Raw genomic sequence first — 19,926 nt, 5'->3', positions numbered from 1 at the left:
TTCACTGCTGCAGCGATGAAAACGATTCGGTCGGGCCGTGGCGGTAATTGAAAAGCACAGAAATGAAAGCCAAGCTACAAGGAGGTCACATGAGTAAAGAGAGGAAAGTACAGACGAAGAGGAAGAAGAAGAGGAAACCTTTAACAGTCTATGTATATGCAGAGCTGAAGAAAAGTTCAGTATCACTGAAGAGGGTTAAATATTTTAACGTTACCATGGCATCAGTCAGTGCTTTCGATCTGAGAAAGAAGCATGAACATTTTAGTGATCTGGCACAATAATGAAAAGCAGCTAATTTCTTTGCTTAGCGTTTTTTTTCTTCAATCAAACATCCTTTAAAAAGTTTGTCGTCACGTCAACCATCAAACTGTATCACTGCGTCATAAAACACGGGCGCCAGATCAAATGAGCGACGAGGCGGCGGATCCAGTGCGTCTGCATATTTACCTCCATACATCCAGACGGTCCTCTGTCGGCGTCGGGCTGCCGGCTGCTGCTGCCGCCGCTCGCCGCTCCGCCCTGCAGCCGCCGCTCCTCCCGGAAGCTCTGCTCCTGCAGCTTCTTGTTGAGGATGCGCGCGGCGTTCTCCGCCAGCGTGTAGCCGGGCGGCGCCGACAGGTCCTGCCGGATGCTCATCACCACCTCCGGGTTCTTGTCGCCAGGCTGCGTCTCCACGATCAGCTGCACGGGGCTCGGCGAGCGCCCTCGAGCCGCCCGCAAGCAGCACTCCGGCTGCGTGGCGCTGCGTGGCCCGGGGGGGTCCGTGGCGGCGACGGCGGCGTTGGCGACGTGGGCCGGGCTGGGCTCGGTGGTGGGGGGCGGCGTGGGCCGGGAGCGGCTGGGCGACTTGTTGAACTTCTGCATGGCGTCGTAGACCACGGGCGTGTGGTCGATGATGTTGAAGAGGCTGGAGAGGCCGTCGTTGATGGTGGTGTGGACGGGGCTGTCGCGCGTGGTGGTGGAGCGCGCCCACGCCGACTCGCTGTTGCCCTTCTGCGGCGTGGTGGGCGTCGGGGCGCGGCCGGCGTTGGGCAGGTCGGTCTTGCTGGACGTGGACAGTTTGCGCTGGAGTTTGGGCGAGCCGTACTTCGGAGAGCAGCAGGGTCGTTCGAACTTGCTCTGGACGACGGGCGAGTACTGGACCTTCCTCAGGCTGCGGGACGGCGAGGAGATGGGCGTGCCGCCGCCCTTCGGCGTGAGGCAGCGGTGCGGGCTGCTGGTCAGGTTGCGCAGCAGGTCGGTCTGCAGACCCACGCTGATGGTCTGGGTGGTCTGCGTGCCGCGCGTCGTGAAGCCGTTGGTCTGGCACGCCGTGTCCCGGACGACGGGCCCCACCGGCGGCGAGCGGATGGCGTTCCTCACGGAGATGGCCACCTCCTTCATGTCGTCGCTCATGTTCCTGGCGAGCTGCAGCTCCAGCGAGGCGGCGGCGGCGTAGCCCACCGTGGGGCAGATGGGCGACTGACTAGGGGAAGTCCTCAGCCCGCCGCCCTCCAGCAGCCCGCACGCCCACCGCCCGCTGCCGCCACCGCCGCCAAACACCTCGTCTGGCCCGCCGCCGCCGCCGCCGCCGCCCACCCCGGCCTCTCCTCCTCCTCCTCCTCCTCCGCCGCCGCCCCTCGCTTTGGTCCCCTTGGCGTACAGGAAGTCGGGGTCTTGGGCAGTCGAGCGCTCGGCCGCCCCGGGTCGGGTGGGGCTGTGCAGCAGGTGCATCCCATAATGCTCCACCGTCGCCGCGGCGCCGTTGCCCCTCAGCGGCGACTTGTGGCAGTGCTCGGGGCTGCTCAGGGTGCTGGTGGTCAACGTGGCGCTGGTGGTGAGGAACCAGGCGGCCGGCTGGAATGGATCAGGAACGGGCCCCTCCCCCCCGCCTCCGCCCCGTGGCGCCTCCTCCGTCCACGCTTCGCGGGCGGGATGGCCGGGGCCGGAGGTGGACGATGGGAAGTCCCAGCCCTTGTTGTTGAACTCCTCGATGTACTTGAGGTCGTCGGGGGACAGAGGCGGAGTGACGTCGTCCTGGCCCGGGTCCCCGTGGCGAGTTTTATCGGGCAGGAACGGCGAGCTGTCCATTAGCCGCTGGAAGTCGCTCATGGAGCAGATGGACTTGGCTCTGGAGACACACACAGAAACACACACACATTAAAGGGATAGTATCATTTTTTTAAAGTGGGGTTGTATGATCTACAAATAGCCCCTAAGTACTTTAATTGCAGTAGAAGACTCTCTGCACTCCTCCCGTTAGCAACGCCAGCCCATAATAGCCCTGCCCAGAGATTTACAACATACAGTGTTGTGAATGGACCCAAAGAAACTGCCTATTTTCGCGGCCTAAAAGAGGTTTTACGTGAAAAAAAAAATACACAGTTCCATTGTTCACTATAATATAATTTTTTCCAGCCCTTCAAAGTAAAAAGTAAAAAAGTAAAAAGTAAAAGTATGCCTTTATTCAACCCACGACGGGGAAATTCACGAGTTACAGCAGCAGCACATACAAACACACTCAGACATGCCATGCACACTATGGTGGACTGATAAAAAGAATAAAATATAGACATTTATAAATATAGGGGCAACCAAGATATTAAGAGAAGTATAAAAAAATATAAAAGTATAAAAAATATACTTCTGTAAAGTGCAGGAAAAACGCAGTTTTTATTTGGACCTAACCAACTCACGTATCCCTCCGCCCAGGGTTAGCGCCCACCGATCAGCAGTTGGTTAGCTCCAAATAAAAACTAGTGTTTTTCCTGCACTTTGAAGGGCTGGAAAAAATTATATTATAGTGAACAATGGAACTGTGTATTTTTTTTCAGGTAAAACCTCTTTTAGGCCGTGAAAATAGTTTCTTTGGGTCCATTCACAACAATGTATGTTGTAAATCTCTGGGCAGGGCTATGGGCTGGCGTTGCTAACGGAACACAACAACAAACGTTACAACTCAATCATGATCTCATCCCATTCATATTCCCACTGCAGAAACAACGCATAATTTTTTCCCCAGAGCAGCTCATTGTGTTTTAATGTTGTAGCCTACGAGTGTGTGAATTATTTATCAGCACAGTGAGCGGAGCTGGATCACTTCCTCACCACGAGAGAAACTTTCACAGAAAAAAATCCCCCGGGGTTAAACTCACTGTCACTTCAAGTAACAGTTAATAAGAATCAACAACCGATTTCTCAGGGGGGCGGGATGATGAGGGGGCATCTGTGACAACGCAGCTGCTTTTCTCTGAATTTTAAATTCAGAGTTTGCCCGTGATCGGACTCTTTGAACTGAGTTTGACTTAAAGGTAGGGTCTGGAGTTTTGTTCATTGCAGTTTGTAAAAAAAACATTCAAACTGCGCCCCTCCTCTTGGGCTCAACTGTGTAGCCTCCTGCCCCGGACAGCAGCAGTTGTCAAGACCGTAAAGGAAAGAAAATACAGTCCGAGAGAAGCGCTGAAGCCATGGGCCGATAGCCGACCGTCACCAACACCGGGAGCCTCCGTTGTTATGTCATTGTGGTGAGCTGGGAAGACGGTGTTAGCGGCGGATGCTAACCGCTACCGCTAGCCGAAGTTAGCATCGAGCTAGCTCATCAAACGGCTCTGTTTGTTACCAGTCGAGGCTTTAGTTGCCGGTGACGGTCGGGAATCGGCCCGCGGCTCCAGCACTTTGCTCAGACTGTATTTCTTTTTCTTTGTGGTCCTGACTCACTGCTGAGAGAGACTCGGCCAGGGCCGGCCGCTGGCATAAACACTCTATGCGGTTGTTTAGGGCCACAGCCGTTAGCACACGTGCTACGAGCTTTATATGTAGGCTAATTTGAAGTCAATATTCAGCTTCTTTTATCTCACATTTGAGACATTTGGTGAAAATAGAATGGCAGAATGACAACATTTATGCTCAAAAGGCAATTTTACAAAATTTCATTTTAGACTTGTTTTCTACACTTATCTATTACTGTATTCATATCCTATTTCAAGCACCAAAACAGTTCGTTCTCATGACTGAAGGTGTTTTCACAAGGGATTTGAAATTTTTCAAAATGCAGACCTCAAATTTCCAGCATTTGGCCTAAATCATTTCTTTATATAGTGTTATAGGACAAATTGGCCTCAGTGTACTTAGAGCGGACATAAAACACTTGAGTATTGAAAGTATCTTAAAAAGATAGAATTCGATAGAAGTCGAGAAAATGGCTCAGAGGGCATAACATGTCTGTATTCAGTTTTAACCAGTGATTTGGTGTTTGCGCTTGTGGGCCACAAACAAAAATCTTGTTTAGGGCCACCAAAATCCTAGGGCCGGCCCTGGACTCGGCAGCATCAGAGGCAGCTAGTGCGGCTAGCAGGCCTGAGCCTCCTACTCTGCTGCACATAGCTTCACCTGAGCTCCGTCATTGGCTGGAGAGAAAACACAGACTCTCTCGCTCTCCACCCAGAAACGTCCCTGTGCACAACAAAACAGAGCAAAAGACCAAAATACAGGCAGGGGGAGGGGGCGCTGCAGGCACAGCCCCCACCACACAGGACTAGAAGCCCCATAGGAGATGATTAAGACGGATTTCATTTGTATAAGTCTAGTGTTTATTTTTGGGCACAAAAGACCCAACCTTTAAAGGGATACTTCACCCAAAAATCGATAATTCACCAATTTTCTACTCACCGTCACGCCAAGGAAGGGTTCGGAGAACTTTCAGAGTCATCAAAACGCTTTGGGAGTTCCAGGGGGGGTCCGGCTGGCAACGGATTTTCATATAATGGCGGCGATAGAGTTCAAAACACTATGAAACATCCAAATACCTCCATAATGCTTGTCCATACTGACCCAAGTGTCCTGAAGCCGCCACATGAAAAAGTTGTTTGGAAAAAATTGATTTGATCTCTGTTTTTAGCCTTGTTGTAGCAGTAGCTCCCAATGGATGTGAGATGTTCTTCCGTGTTTACATCATACATTCAGTGGTTTACAACGACGAACGAACATCTCGCAGCAAATCTCGCTCATGCGCACAAACCTCAACAGAACCTCTGGGAGCTGCTGCTACAACAAGGATAAAAACAGAGATCAAATTGATTTTTTCCCAACAACTTTTTCATGTGGCGGCTTCAGGACACTTGGGTCAGTACAGACGAGCAGTGTGGAGGTATCTGGATGTTTCATAGTGTGTGTTTTGGACGATTCAAAAGTGAACTCTATCTGCCGCCATTATATGAAAACCCGTTGCCAGCCGGACCCCCCCTAGAACTCCTAAAGAGTTTTGATGACTCAGAAAGTTCTTCAAACTCTTGGCATGATGGTGGGTAGATGATTGGTGTCGATTTTGGGTGAAGTATTCCTTTTTTTTTCTTTCTTTTTTTCTTTTGGTAGAGGTTACCTGAGCAGACTCCCGCCGCCCATCTCGTCCTCTGGATACGCAGGATCGCCTTCTCTCTCCGAAATCTCATTCAGGGCCTTGAACACAAAACAAAACAACACGAACAACAGTTCAGTCCTGTAGATAAAGGCTGTAGTGTGATGTTATTTATATGCTGCAGCTTCTGAAAGGAAAAATAATAAATACCAGCCTTTTCCTCAAATGAGAGTTTGTAATTTGAAAACTAGGAAACCCATTAACGCTAAATTAAAAGAAATTATGTCAAATTACATCATAGCTTTTTGGTTCTACTCCTTTTGGATGAATAATACGTTTCACAGTGATTTACTTTTGTGCCTCAGTTTTTAATATTCTCTAAATACAACTCCTTAAACTTTCTTCTAAGTGTTTCTCAAAGCTCAGTTGGTGACTGAGATTAATTTTGGTGAAGTTCAGTGTGAGAAAAATAAAATAAGAAGAGATAAAACTTGCTATATAATGAATATACAATTAGAAATGAAGCCATTTCCCTCGGCTAGGACTAAAACATGGTGTTGGGCATCTGTTCCAGAGTGAACACATTTAAATTGAAATTTACATTTAGATGAATTTCCATTAAGAGGATGACTTTCCACCTGAGCACTTACAGTAATAGTCACTTTTCCCCACAGTCAAACTACATGGATACAAAAAAAAAGACCCGATTAAGCTTTTTCTGGAGAAATGTTACAGACATTTTCTGCTTCCTTGAAGTAGCACAGTCCTTCAGCTACAAAACCTTCAGGCGGACGGAGGCAAACGGAGGTCAGAGTTACACTTACACACCGTTATGGCAGACGCAGCAGTGTCAGGATACCTTGATAGTTAAATATGTCTGAGATGTTCATCTTTTCACTGAGTGGTCTGAACTAACTAATGAACCTGTCATTAGTAATTGACTAATCAAGATGAATCCATTCATCACTTTGGCTGTGAAATGTCACAAAATGATGAAAAACTGCCTTTACCTCCATGACACAACAGTCACCAAGCAACACGAGTCATTTATCTGCTCGACACTCCCAAAAATATTAACTTAATTTTCATGTATGATGAAGAAAAGCACCATCATTCAAATGACTGAGACTGAGAGCCTGAGGTCGAGTTTGTGACTCAGTGAGGCGGCACTGCTAAAGTCAGTGCTCGGGTTTAATATTTACCACCTTAGATTATAGGATTAATATGCTAAATTTATGCAAACGAGCTCTGAGGACAAGGTACAGCTGAGGCTCATGGGAATGTCAGTTTTATTCTGCAGATATTTGGTCATAAACTAAAGAACTGGACAAAAATGTCACCGCCTACGTGTCCATCAGACCTCCCAGACTTCCATCCAATAGTATTTATAATATATTTAATACTCTAGATTCATCCAAAGTGATGAAGCGATCAACAAAGTTATTTCTTGCCTCGTCATTTCAGCTCATTTCAGTTTGAACATACTCTTCTCATCTTGGCACAAACAGCTTTTATGTGTTAAAGGGATAGTTCAACATTTTGGCAAATTCACCTATTGCCATAATCCCTATAGTCATAGCAGTAGGTTAATTACCTTTAATTATCGGTGCATGTTGTTCTGAGATCCACGGGGCAGAGACGTGAGCTGCTCAGTGAACACAATGGAGGTGAACGGTACAGGTCCCCTGTCACTCATCAAACTCATCAAATACACAATCCAACAACTCCACAACGCTCTGGTGGACAAGTTGTGACCTGCACATTCACCACGCTATGAAATAATCATGTATAATTATGTAACATTGACAAATGAAGCAAAAACTCTGAACTACTTTCCGGCTGCATTTGCCTCAAAAACAACTCGTAACTGAAGAGAGCTTCCATAGGACTTGGCGCTCCTTCATAGAGTTAGTGGCTGGGTAGTCTACACTCCCCTCCTCTTTTTCTTTTTTCTTTTTCCTCAACCATTTTCTATCATGTAAACTGTACGGCTGTAGTGGTTATTTTTTTTCACAAATGATTGAATGACTCTTAGTAACTGAAAGATGTATAGGTAATCTGTGGTAATCTTATAAATTGCTTCCTTATTGTTTTTTATTATTATAATTTATTTTAATTTCGTTCTCTTGTTGTTGGTATTTTTTGTTGTTTGGTGTGTTTTTTTTTTGTATGTTGTATTTTTATTTTTATTTCTCTGTCCGCGTGCTGTTTAACCTACTTTATTTCCCCCATTTCTTATCTCTAGTCTTATGTGGGATAAAATAAAAAATATATACTTAAAAAAAAAAAAACTCGTAATGTTACATGATTATCTCATAGCGTGGTGAATGTGCAGGTCACAACTTGTCCATCAGAGCGTTTTGGAGTTGTTGGATTGTGTATTTGATGAGTTTGATGAGGGACAGAGAACTTGTACCGTTCACCTCCATTGTGTTCACTGAGCAGCTCACGTCTCTGCTCCGCTGATCTCAAAACAACATGCACCGATAATTAAAGGTAACGAACAGGCGAATTTGCCAAAATGTTGAACTATCCCTTTAATGTGCTGCATTATCTTCCTGACTGATGTGTGTGTGTGTGTGTGTTACCTCCTTCATGCAGGGGAACCGCTTCTCACTCTCCAGTCTGCAGGGCGGCGGGACCTCCAGGCCGCTGACGGCGTCCAGAGTGAGCGCGTCCAGGAACAGGTTCTCGGCCGTCGGGCCCTTCAGCCTCATGGCGCCGCCCGGACCCTCCAGCATGGCCTCCGAGTCGGAGTGGGAGCGCGTGGGAGGGGCCAGGACGGGGGTGGAGGTGCAGGGGGAGCGCGGGGAGCGAGGCGACCGGGGGGCGGTGCAGGGACTGTCCTGAGGAGAGAACACGCCCCTGTGGACCGAGCTGCCGTCTTTCACGTCGATGCCTTCGCCGCGCCGAGAATTGAGCTCTCTCTGCATCTGCAGGAAGAACCACAGAGATCAAATCGATTTTTTTTATTTCTACAGGTTTGTTGAAAATGGCTGATATAATAGAATTACAGACCCTAAAAATAATTAGTTTATAAGCAAAGAACAGATCATTACCAGAACATTTACAAAGCTTGTTTAAATTGGAGGAAGGGGACAACAGACTGAAGCTTGATTTTAAACATTCATTTGCAAGGTTAAAGCAGAAGTAAGCGATATTTTTGTGTTAATATAAGTCTTAAATAGTTATATCTTCCCACAGCAATCACTTACATAGAGTGTTTGGATCGAAACACGGGTCTGTCAGTCACTCTGCTCTGCTCTGAGCCGAGGAGAAAACTTTTCTCGTATCCTACAATTTTTATCCAATGAGGAGAGAGAACGGCATGCAGGGCTGTGTGTGCAGCCAAGGGATGCGCATGAATGTGGTGACGTAGGGACGAGGACCAATAGATCCATGACGAGGGCGGGGGCTGCTAACTCCATCGGCTGACAAGACGTTACGGTGCGTTCAAGGCAACCCGTAACTCGTGTTTTTCCGACCTGTGAAGTCGTACCAGTTCGATCTGGTACGAGTTCACGGGTCGGAAGTTACGAGTGGCCGTTATAGTGACTTTCACAGGTACGCTACAAAGTCGCTACAAAGTCGTAAGTCGTGACTTAAAGCTGTAACTTACGGTTTCAAAAGCCTGCCTGGAACGCAGCATTAACCAAAACGACCGGATCGCTTACTTCTGCTTTAAGCTTAAAACAAATGTGTATTTCTGTTGTAGGTGTAAAAGTATGGCATTCACAAAGCAAGGAATTGAAAAGCTGTACAAGTATGTCTCAGTTTAAGAAAATGTTTAAAAAAAGAAAAGATAAGTATCTACAAAAAAGAAGAAGGAGAAAGAGAAAAAGATAGATAGGCGAGTGGTGTTTACCGTTATTTTTGTTTTTTTGTCATTACTATGTTTCATCATCTTTAATATTTTGAAACAGAGAATAATACTGGTGTTGAAGTAAGCCAATGAAATTTGTAACAACAGAGAGGGGCAGGTATTATACGTTTTTTCTTCATCCTGCTCCTTTTCATTCATGGTGAAAATGTGTACACAATGTATATGTGCAACTATGTGAGAATGTACATACCATGAATGAAATAAATCAAAAATGAAATGAAATGAAACGGCAAGTGGGTGAGTTATAATCAGAGGAGAACATTTCAAACATATCCAGACTTGGTTAAAAGTAGTTTTAAATGGACGGTTACTTGTGAGGAGGACGTCTTGACATTTAGATAACTGCAGATGTTCAATCTGACTGTCTGTGTTAGATCTATAATGAAGTCATCCAGTCATGAGAGTGAGTCTGTCTCAGTGGAAGAAGAAGACGTTGGACCCGTCGCTTCACCACTTTGGTCTGGACTGACTCATCACAAAAAACAACTACTGGACAAATTTCAATGAAATTTGGTTAAGACGTTCAAATCCCCTTAAGGTTGAAGTGTAGTTTAGCTTTCATTTATACACAAACTATAATAAACTGAATCTGCAGGTTCACAAACCACAATGTTTGCATCAGAAATACATTTGTGAACCATATTAATCAACAAAATATACGTGGATTCTTTTTTAGATTGATATGGAATTACAAATATTTTCTGTGTGCATTAAAAAATATTTTGTGGAGAGAGTCATTTACATACAAATGCCAAAATATTTGTGACTCCTTCTGTGTGCATTCATTCATTGTGAGACTGATCTGACTCCATACTGACTTTTTTTTCTTAAAAAAACTACTCAAAATAGTTGACGATTAATTTATAAATCGATTATTGTTCGATTAATAGATTAATTGTTGCAGCTCTATACAGTTTCACAGTGTAAATGTCCTGTTAACGTTTCTTTAACCTGTGATTTTTACCTGTGGGACTTATGTGTATACAAAAGCAAAAGTACGAACAAATGTGAAACAAAGATGTATATCAATTACAGGAGTCAATCAATGGAATAATCTAGAATTAGAAATCAAACTGTGCAACACACTTAATAGATTCAAAAAGTTATTCAAAAATAATATTATTAATAAATATAAAACTGATCTATAAATACCAGTGTGCTTATAAACTGCTGTATGTAGAATATGCAGGTTTTTTTTTCTGTAAAAATTTTTTAAATTGAGTGAACGGAAAATGTTAATTTAAGAAGGGTAGGCAAAATAAGCTGATGCTTCAGCCTACACCTTTTCGGTCAAAGTGAATTGTATTGCTTGTTGTGTTTTTGTTCTGATTTGTTTTGTTTTGTTTTGTTTTGTATTTATACCTTTATATTTGTCTATTGTATTTGTTTTTATAAGACCGAAATAAACACACTAAACTAAAAAACTAACTAATTTTTCTTGTTAACTCATCAGTTGAGTTGACATAAACAACAATTCACAATAAGTTAATAAGATCCGCTAACCGGCCTGGAGAAGCTCTGGAGATTTACACAACATTTCAATTAAACAGCAGCAGCAGCAGCAACATGAGGAGGAGGAGGTTTATGCCAAATATGCTTCACTCTGCTTTCCTGGAATTAAACTGACACACAAACTGTATTCATTCGTTTTCATCGACACTCGGCGACTGCTGCCTGCGACGTTCGGGGGTTAAGCTCCTTGCTTAAGGTTAAAGGAGTGAAGCCGCATTACTCATTCACTTTCACCCTGCCAGTGTGAGCTGCTGCTCAGCCGGTGACCTGTGCTTTGTAGTTTGCTGCACCATTGCTGAATAATGCATCTGTGCTTCCTGCTGCTGCTGCTGCTGCTGCTGCTGTGTGAGACTTCATTCAGAGGTGCATCAGCAGTTTTTTTTCCGAGCTGGTAAACGTGAGCTGAGTTCATAAAGACACTCCTGGTTTATATGTTGTACGACTTCACTCTCACACTCATATTAACCAGTGCATGTTCCCACTTCCTGCCCCGAACATCACACACACACACACACACACACACACACAAACGAGATGAGTCACTGCAGTTCAGCTAATTAAATCTCACAAGGGACATTAATTATTAATTATGCAGTCGTCCTCCTCAGAGTCTCGTCTTCACAAACAACGAGACGTTCACATTAGGTCACTGATTCTCTCTTACACATAGAAAAAAGACTCACAAATGACAAAAAAAATAATAAAAATCTCAAAAAAATGAAATTAAAAGAGTGAGATGAAGATAACTTAACATACATTATTTGTTTGGTCACAAAAAAATCTTGAGCAAAACACCACATTTTCTGCTTTTCTCTTCTATGTGACTGTAAAATTAAACTCTTTGGGTTGAAGTCACCTCTAAGTCGACTAAGTAATTAATCTGTTTAGAAAATATGATATTGGCAGATTATTGGCAATAAACATAATCATTTGCTGCAGCTCTCAAATCTAAAATCTTTGTTTGATTGATTTTCCCAAACTTTTATGAAGTTCACTAACGACCTTGGAAACAGCAGCTCTTACTTTTTTTCTTTCAAAGTTTTTCGTCCATCAAAGGTTTGATCTGAGACTGAAGGTTTGATCTTTATCACAGAAACAGACGATCACAGTGTGATACGGTGGAAAGCTCCAGAACAGCTACTCAATGGCTCTTGTCTTGAGATTGTTTTGTCAGCGTCTGTTTTGAAGGTCAAGTAGGACATTTTAACCTTTTAACCCCTTACATATGAAATATGTAGATGTGCAGCAGCTGAATCAACCCTTTGTGTTTTTAACCCTTCCCAGGGCCGTTGTATAGGGGAGAAAGGTGATGATAACTCTAGGGGCCCAGCGCCCAGTGGGGCCCATAAAAAACCCCAGTAGTCTAATCTTTGTATGACTGATTTATTCTGCGTAAGACCCTGACTAATACTCATAGTACACTGTAAAAACTCAACATCTTTCCAAGAATATTTGTCTTATTTCTTGTCCAAATGTCTCATTTCTAGTCAAAACTAATCTCTTTCAACTTAAAATAAGACTCATTACCTAAAAATTAACTTGTTTTTAGATCATTTTCACTTAAATTCACAATAAATAGAAAAATCTGCCAGTGAAAGTAAGTTTTTTGTGCTTGTAATAAGGAAGAAAAACTTGCTCCACTATCAGATTTTTTCTACTTATTCCAAGTGAAAATATGCTTGAAAGAAGTAAAAAGTGTCTAAAAACAAGCTACTTTTAATATGAAGTGTTTTACTTTAAGTATAATGAGATTTGTTTTGACTAGAAATTACATTTTGACTAGAAATAAGACAAATATTCTTGCTAAGATACTTGAGTTTTTGCAGTGTAATGCTGCATTAGCATCAAAACAAAGAAGGCTAAATAAAAAACGATAATACATACTGTGCGTAGTCTAAGAAAAAAAAGGAAAAGTTAGGGGGAGGGGCCCACTTTATATTCTTTAGCGGGGCCCAGAATTCCTAGCAACGGCCCTGACGCCTCCTCACCCTCTCCATCTTGCGGTGCAGCTCTCTCATGCTGCCGTCCCACTCCTGGCGCTCCCGGTCGAAGCGCTCCAGCAGCTCGGCCCGCTCGCGGCCCCACCTCTTCTCCCCGTGCTGCAGCTTCCAGCGCAGGTCCAGCGAGGTGCTGTGGCTCTCGGCCAGCAGGCGCTGGTGCTCCTCGCGCTCCTGCATCATGGCCCACTCGGGGTCTCGGGTCTCAGGTTCCCCCTCATCGCCCTGCGCTTCACCTCGCACCCTGGCGCCTGCCTCCTCCTCCAGCTGCACACAGAGCAGAGACCAGGAGATGATGAGCTGATTATTTATATACATACAAAGTGATAATGTATATATAATCAATAAAAAGCAAGGGAAATATATATATAAAAAAAAGCAAACTAGCTGCTCCCAAATTATAATTTCTACCACATATAAAGTATGCATAAAGAGAAAAACATTGTTTCTGCAGCTGTTAAATCGGTAACACTTTATAATAAGTAGCTACACAGCATTAGTTAAGCATGAAATACTGAATTCATTATTTATAACACATGAATACTCATTAGTATGTAGTTTATAAACAGTTAAAAATACTTTATTCATCATTAATAAGCACTAACTGTATTTATAAACTACATACTAATGAGTATTCATACGTTATAAATGAAGAATTCAGTATTTATTAATGCTTAAAGCAGATATCAGTGGAATGTTTTTGTTAATATAAGTCCTAAATAGTCCTATTTTCCGTCAGCAATCACTTACATGAAGTATTTCAGCCTAAACACGAGTCTCTCCGTCACTCTGCTCTGCTGTAACCCGAGGAGAAAATTTTCCTTGTGGGATACAAGTGTTATCCAATGAGGGGAGAGAACGGCATGAAGGGCTGTGTGTGCAGCCAAGGGATGCGCGTGAATGTGGTGACGTAGCACGAGGACCAATTGATGCCTGACAAGGGCGGGGGCTGCTAACTCATGGTGCGTTCAAGGAAACTCGTACTTTGTGTTTTTCCTTCCTGTGAAGTCATACCAGTTCGATCTGGTACGAGTTCACGGGTCGGAAGTTACGAGTGGCCGTTATAGGGAACTTTCACAGACAACAGGACGGTAAAAACACGAGCTACGGGTTACCTGGAACGCTACCAAGTCGTAGTTGTGACTTGAAGCTGTAACTTACGGTTTCAAAAGCCTACCTTGAACACAGCATTAGCCGAAACGGCCCTGCCACTGATATCTGCTTTAACTAATGCTTTATTGTGTGTAGCCTACTTATTATAAAGTGTTACCGTGAAATCCTTTAAATGTAATATTTGAAAGTGAATTCATTTTGTGTCCTATTTTTGGTAAATTTTGGTGGAACAATAAATAAAAAATAAAAGACAGAAGAGTAAACAGATTTTTTTGTTGTTGTTGTTTTCTTGAAGATGATGAAAGAGCCTCTAAGAAACTTGTTTTGATCAGTTTCTGTCTCTCCCACCAACCGATCAATATGTTTTTGATGAATGATGATCAAAGTCATGCATCATACAGATCAGTGGATTTATACTGTACAAGATCTTTTCTGTCTTGTCATGTCTTAGCTTTTTCTCTTTTTTTTTTAACTTTAAGTCTTTATTTTGATTTTATTCAGATCAAAAAGGAGAATAGTGATAAAAAATAAAATACAAAAATCAAACCAAGTGCTCACACACCTACAATAAGTGAATATTGAAGCAAACTGAGACATACATTGAACTGACCTTCTCATATTGTAAGTTATCACTATGAGCTCACATGGACTGATCAGTGTGGATTTAATAAAGATGTATTCAAAACTAATCAATCTGCCTGTGTCTCTCTGTGACATCATGAGTGATGGATGTACAAATGAAAAACAACCAAAACACATTTAAAGAAGATTAATCCAGAGCAGTGTTTTGGTTTGTTTTGGTTTGGTTTGTTTTGTTTTGTGGGGAAAAAGAACTACGCACGTCACAATCAATATTGAAGCAGACGGCCGGTGACTCAGTCTTTACAAACTTGTGCTGTTTTTCTGTCTGCATTTTGTTCAAACAACAAAACTTTATTTGTAACTCCAGAGGAAGATCCAGCAGTCCCCAAAGACACCGAATCTGCTGGGTTGAATTTTAGGGGAAATGTGTCTTCATGATTCATGAATGATGCATGAGGCTCATTTTCTGACTCTTAAGTTGGAGTATTTTGTTCAGTTTGTTTCACTCGTCACTTTCGGTTTATTGTAGAGATGGAAGATGAGACAGAATGACAGAGACACGGTGTGGAGTGAGAGATAAAAGGGTTTTTGTGTTTTGTATCCTATTAAAACAAATGGAGTAGTACATCATGCTCCACTGAAATACTAGGCTATTATTTGTTTACCAAGAGTCAGATCTGTGCATTTAATATGAAGCTGAGGCCTGGTGGCAGTTAGCTTAGCTTAGCTTAGCATAAAGACTGTAAACAGGGGGGAACTGGTAGCCTGTTTCTGTTAAGATAAGCTAACCTGCAAAAGCTCACAAGACCTTGCTGTTCTGTCTTGTTCTTTGTTTTTTAAATCTGTGTCAGAATTTGAATCTAAAAACAACAATTTGTTGATTTACAGTTAGGCTATTTTTTTGACATTTCAAAAAATTCATCTTAGAGGAACTGGATGGAGGCTAAGATACAGTAGCTAGCCGTTTCTCTTTGTTTTTTCCATTATTTACAATAAGCTAAGCTAACTGCTAGGTGCTACGGGGTCAGCCCTATGTTCCCACAGTCCTATGTTCCCTCATCTCTATGTTGCCTAATTTCTAAGATTTTTCTTATTTCTAAGAATTTCCTCAAAATGAAACTCTAAGTCAAATCATTTTTATTTTTATACCGCATTTAAAGGGATGATTCAGAGTAATTTCAACCTAGGGTCCTTTGCACCAGGACCTCGAGCCAAACTGAGGGAACATAGGGCTGAGGGAACATAGGGCTGTGGGAACATAGGGCTGACCCCCGTACGAACACGAACTCTCTGCAGGAGTGAATTTCATAAGAACAAAAAACAAAATATATATATATATAAATCAATATAGCGGAATCAAAAGGGTGAAAAAAGGAGCTAACAGTTTAAAACCATCAAGTAAAGTCAAGTAGTTTAAGAAGAAATGGAAATATCATGTAAAAACCACAACATGAGATGAAGAAAGGTTGTGTTGTTTTGCAGACACAGGTTAATAACTTGAGGAGGGGGCTGCCCTGCCCTCCCTCACTAAAATGTAGGAGGCCCTATACGTTTAAAACTGAACTGAACGTGAGGATTCAGATGTGCAGCAGAAATCTTCAAAGCTGCAGAGCGACAAGAGGGAAACCACCCTGACTGAACAGACCATTGTAATCTTCAGACGAGCTTTTCATCCCACAACATAACATGGTACAAACTAGACTGTGTGTGTGTGTGTGTGTTAAGACAAAGTCACACATACACACTCTGCCTTCAAACATCAGCTTACATAACTCCCATTCACAAATGTTTGTCTCGTCTTATTTTGTCTTGGGTTTTAAAAACTGCCTGATTACACACTGGAGGTGGTGACGTGAGCAGAAATAGCTGCTGACTGAAGAAGAGACGAGATGTGAGACATTATAAATATAGATGCTGGTTATTTACAGTAGGAGCCCGAAACATGAGGCAGCCTGAGCAACAACATGAACATCTGTTAAAAGAGATTAAGAAAAAAAACAGTCACTACCTAAATCTCCATATAACAGAGTTCCTGCACCATTTTCCATTTTAGAAATCTAAATCAACCATTTTTAAGACTCTTTACTTTGTACATTTAGTTCTAAATACTTTAAAAAAGAGCAATTCAAACAATAAACACTGTTTTATAATTGAATAAAGTGAAGCAGAGAATTCATTCATGCTCGTCATGGGAGCTCAGAAGCACATAAATGAGAATAAAAGAAACACAGCAATAATAAGATCTAAACACCTGCAGCAGCTGTATTTAAAGAACCTCACCATTCATTTTGCATTTTAATATAATGAACTTTTACTTCTTAACATTTTCTGAATCCGACTGCAGATTTTTATATATATATATATATATATATATTTTAAAATCAGATGAAATCAACTTGTTTTTTTGGTCCTCATCTCTTTTTCTCTTATTAAAAATGACCTGATGATGTAGTTTTATGTCTTAGGTTAGTGCCCCCTAGTGTGTCGACATAACTTTAAAAATAAAATTCACATTGTCTATTAACAAAAAGTGACACCAGCATGAGAAAGATGATGTGAAACTACAATATTATAGTTATTATTGGCTTATTTCTCTGCAAATTGAAAACCTATGACATATTTACAGTAAATATTAAGATATCTGAAGATGTTATTTTCTTTCAAACTTTCTCAGACTTTCAGACTTTTTTTTAATGACGCGTGGGAACTCTTTATAAATACACAGATGAGGTGTAATTCCCATTCCTGCTCCGCCGGCTCTGCTCTGCTGAGCCGGGTAAACAGCAAATTTGGAGCACATTTTTTGAAGTCTTAATCAGAGCGGAGCAAGGCGGAGGAAAAAGGAAAAGAAGTCGGCGTGTTGGTATTATCAGAAGAAACTGAGTAAATTAGTTGAAGGCCCTGAGCGACCTTTGCTCTGTCGACGGATATGAACCATGTAAGAGCTCGACAGATTAAAAGCGTGAGAGATAAAGAGATAATCTTCCTCCTATAACTCAGACCTCTTAATTGGTTCCCAAAGCTGCGGTTTCCTTTTATATCAGATGAAGTGGAGACGAGAAACAGGTCTGACCGAGCAGTGAACACACAAGACACTCACTGACTGACTGTCCATCTGTACAACTTACTAACACACACTTCCTACAGATTCACAACACATCATTTACTAAAGATAAACTGTTTTAGACCCAACTTTATGGCCTTAATTTGAAGGATGTAGGGCTGCAACTAACGATTATTTTCATTATCGATTAATCTGTTGATTATTTAAACGATTAATCCATTAGTTGTTTGGTCAATAAAATGTTAAAAAAATTTGAAAAATGTCAATCAGTATTTCCCAAACCACAAGATGACGTCCTTAAATGTCTTGTTTTGTCCACAAACCAAAGAGATATTCAGTTTATTGTCATAAAGGAACAAAGAAACCAGAAATATTCACATTTAAAGCAACATTGCGGAGTTTCAGCTCAGTGCTCCCACCATCTGGTTGAGAAGCGCTATCGTCTGGGGGGAAAAACGAAAACGAAACTTATCAGCCAGCGCATCCAGCGTCTATTCCCATTAATAAACGACAGTATTTCCCACATGTTTGCAAGGAGACTGTGTGGCGGGTGGTCGGGGGTGTGTGGGGTGGCGGCGGCGACGACGACCGGAGGAGAACCGTAAGTTTTGCTTTTACCCACCACGTCTCTCTCCGACGCAGAGGGGAGGGGGGAGGAGGGGGGGCGGTGTTTCGTACCCGTGCAGGGAAGTTACATAGTGCAGTTTCAACCGACGCGACCCGGCTCAGGCTGCGGCGGCAGCACCATTCATCCTATTAACCATTTTTCTATCACTGCAATGAGTCTGGAAACATTATTTTAAGGCCGAAAAACTCCGCAATGTTACTTTAAGCTTTTTTTTAAAGACTTTTTTTCTTAAAAAAACTAATCGATTATTGTTCGATTAATCAATTAATTGTTGCAGCTCTAGAAGGATGTAGTGTATGGTGCTGTTGAGTTGTTATGCTTTATATACTGAGAAGTGTTTTTAATATTTTAACACCCAGATTTGTATCAGTGTGGACAGAGACATATCTCTTTCTGGGATGTTACACATCAACAACAAGAATTAGATCAAACTAATCTGACAGCACGGAGTGTGAAAATGAATAAATGACCCAAACAATGTAAATGTGCAATAAAATAAAAGCCGCAATCTGCACGATTTGGAAGAATTTGCACCATGTTGCCCCCAAAAGACACAACAAACGTCAAAAAAGACGCTGGTACCTGCTCTCATGTCTCTCACTCGTTCTTATTATTTTAAAATACACTGACTGGACTGACAGAAATATACAACATAAAAACATACTGTGGCTTTAACAATGTTCTTCTCCTATCCCAGAGTTTCTTCTACCTCTGAGTGAATGAGCTGCCCTTTCAAGCGCCGTGTTCAGACAGACACTGTGTAAAAATGTATGAGTATCATTTATTCATTTCAAGTAGACTGTTGTGTTGCCACAGAGCAGCTGTGCCGTCACATCGGGCTCCAGGAAAAAAAAAAGAAAAGAAAAGAAAAATTAAAAAAAACCCACACACTGCTGGGTCGTCTAGTAAAAGTTCAACCAGGCTTAACTTTTGCAGCATCATCCCTCAAGCACACACACTCCTGTCAGATGACTTTGTAACACGAACAGGTTTATTCGCCTTGTTGAGTCGCAAAAATCACATCCAACTGCATCGTAAAGTCATGTATCTGTTACTCCAACCGGCCTCAGTGGACCCGTGCAACATCAGCTCAGCCCCATGTGTGCGTTTGTGATGTTGTGAACGCTGTTTTAGAACGACAATTTCAATCTGGGAGGCTTTTATTTTGAAATCAAAACCTTTCTCATGATGACAAACAGCCTGTGTGTGCACCGTGGCTGCTGGTTATCAGCTCATATCAGATGAGACGAACGCAGTTTGTTCCCTGTAGTCAAGTCAACTTAAAGTCAAAGGAAAAATGTTTTTACTGTTCTCAAATGTAAAAATGGATCACATTGGACCCTGTACATTATTGAAGGCTTATATAACCTGATACTGAAATCATTTTACATTGTGCTCCTAAAGTAAACTAACAAATTTTAGTGTAGAGCGCCCTTAATAAGCAATGTTCAGCTTTTATGTACATATAGGGAAGTTTAGGTTTGCAGCTCCCACATAAAGCATATGATTAGGACTGACTTATTTCACCAGCACAGTATAGCTGGCTAAGATCCTCTCTTAGAGTAATGCTGAGAAACTGGTAAGCTTCATTATTTTGGTAGATTTTTACTTTTGTGAATGCTTGTTAATGCTCATCTTATCAATCTCATGATGTTACAGCATCTTTATTTCTTACTTCAAATTAGCCATAATGGAATGTTGTGACTGGACTTTAGGCTTCCTATGTCAGTCCACCCTACAGATTGAAAAACAGTAGATCCCTGTTCATCATTCAAACTGAGAAACAATCCTGAAATATTGCAATCATGTCACAAA

At 42.2% G+C, this 19,926-nt stretch overlaps 1 protein-coding gene across 6 annotated transcripts in view; it reads right to left on the bottom strand.

Annotated features, from left to right (window-relative positions):
• The window catches only part of mtcl1 (microtubule crosslinking factor 1), a 98,561-nt gene that overhangs the window by 11,872 nt on the left and 66,763 nt on the right, over positions 1 to 19,926 (bottom strand). For 3 of the 6 annotated variants that reach the window (XR_015037985.1, XM_085803792.1, XM_085803791.1), the window contains 5 exons: positions 12,716 to 12,991; positions 7,921 to 8,265; positions 5,357 to 5,433; positions 448 to 2,110; positions 215 to 239 (listed from right to left, as the gene is read on the bottom strand). Coding sequence is in view for 5 of the 6 variants with exons in the window: in XM_085803792.1 (XP_085659918.1) it covers positions 222 to 239; positions 448 to 2,110; positions 5,357 to 5,433; positions 7,921 to 8,265; positions 12,716 to 12,991 (2,379 nt within the window). In the remaining variant the exon portion in view is untranslated. The remainder of the gene's footprint in view (positions 1 to 214; positions 240 to 447; positions 2,111 to 5,356; positions 5,434 to 7,920; positions 8,266 to 12,715; positions 12,992 to 19,926) is intronic. The other 3 variants (XM_085803790.1, XM_085803787.1, XM_085803789.1) reach the window with 1 other exon arrangement.

This window comes from Trachurus japonicus, chromosome 17 (genome assembly GCF_045865225.1).
Source record: "Trachurus japonicus isolate A0001 chromosome 17, Traja_1.0".
Classification (NCBI taxonomy): Eukaryota; Metazoa; Chordata; class Actinopteri; order Carangiformes; family Carangidae; genus Trachurus; species Trachurus japonicus.
This window is presented reverse-complemented; position numbering and strand designations above follow the sequence as displayed.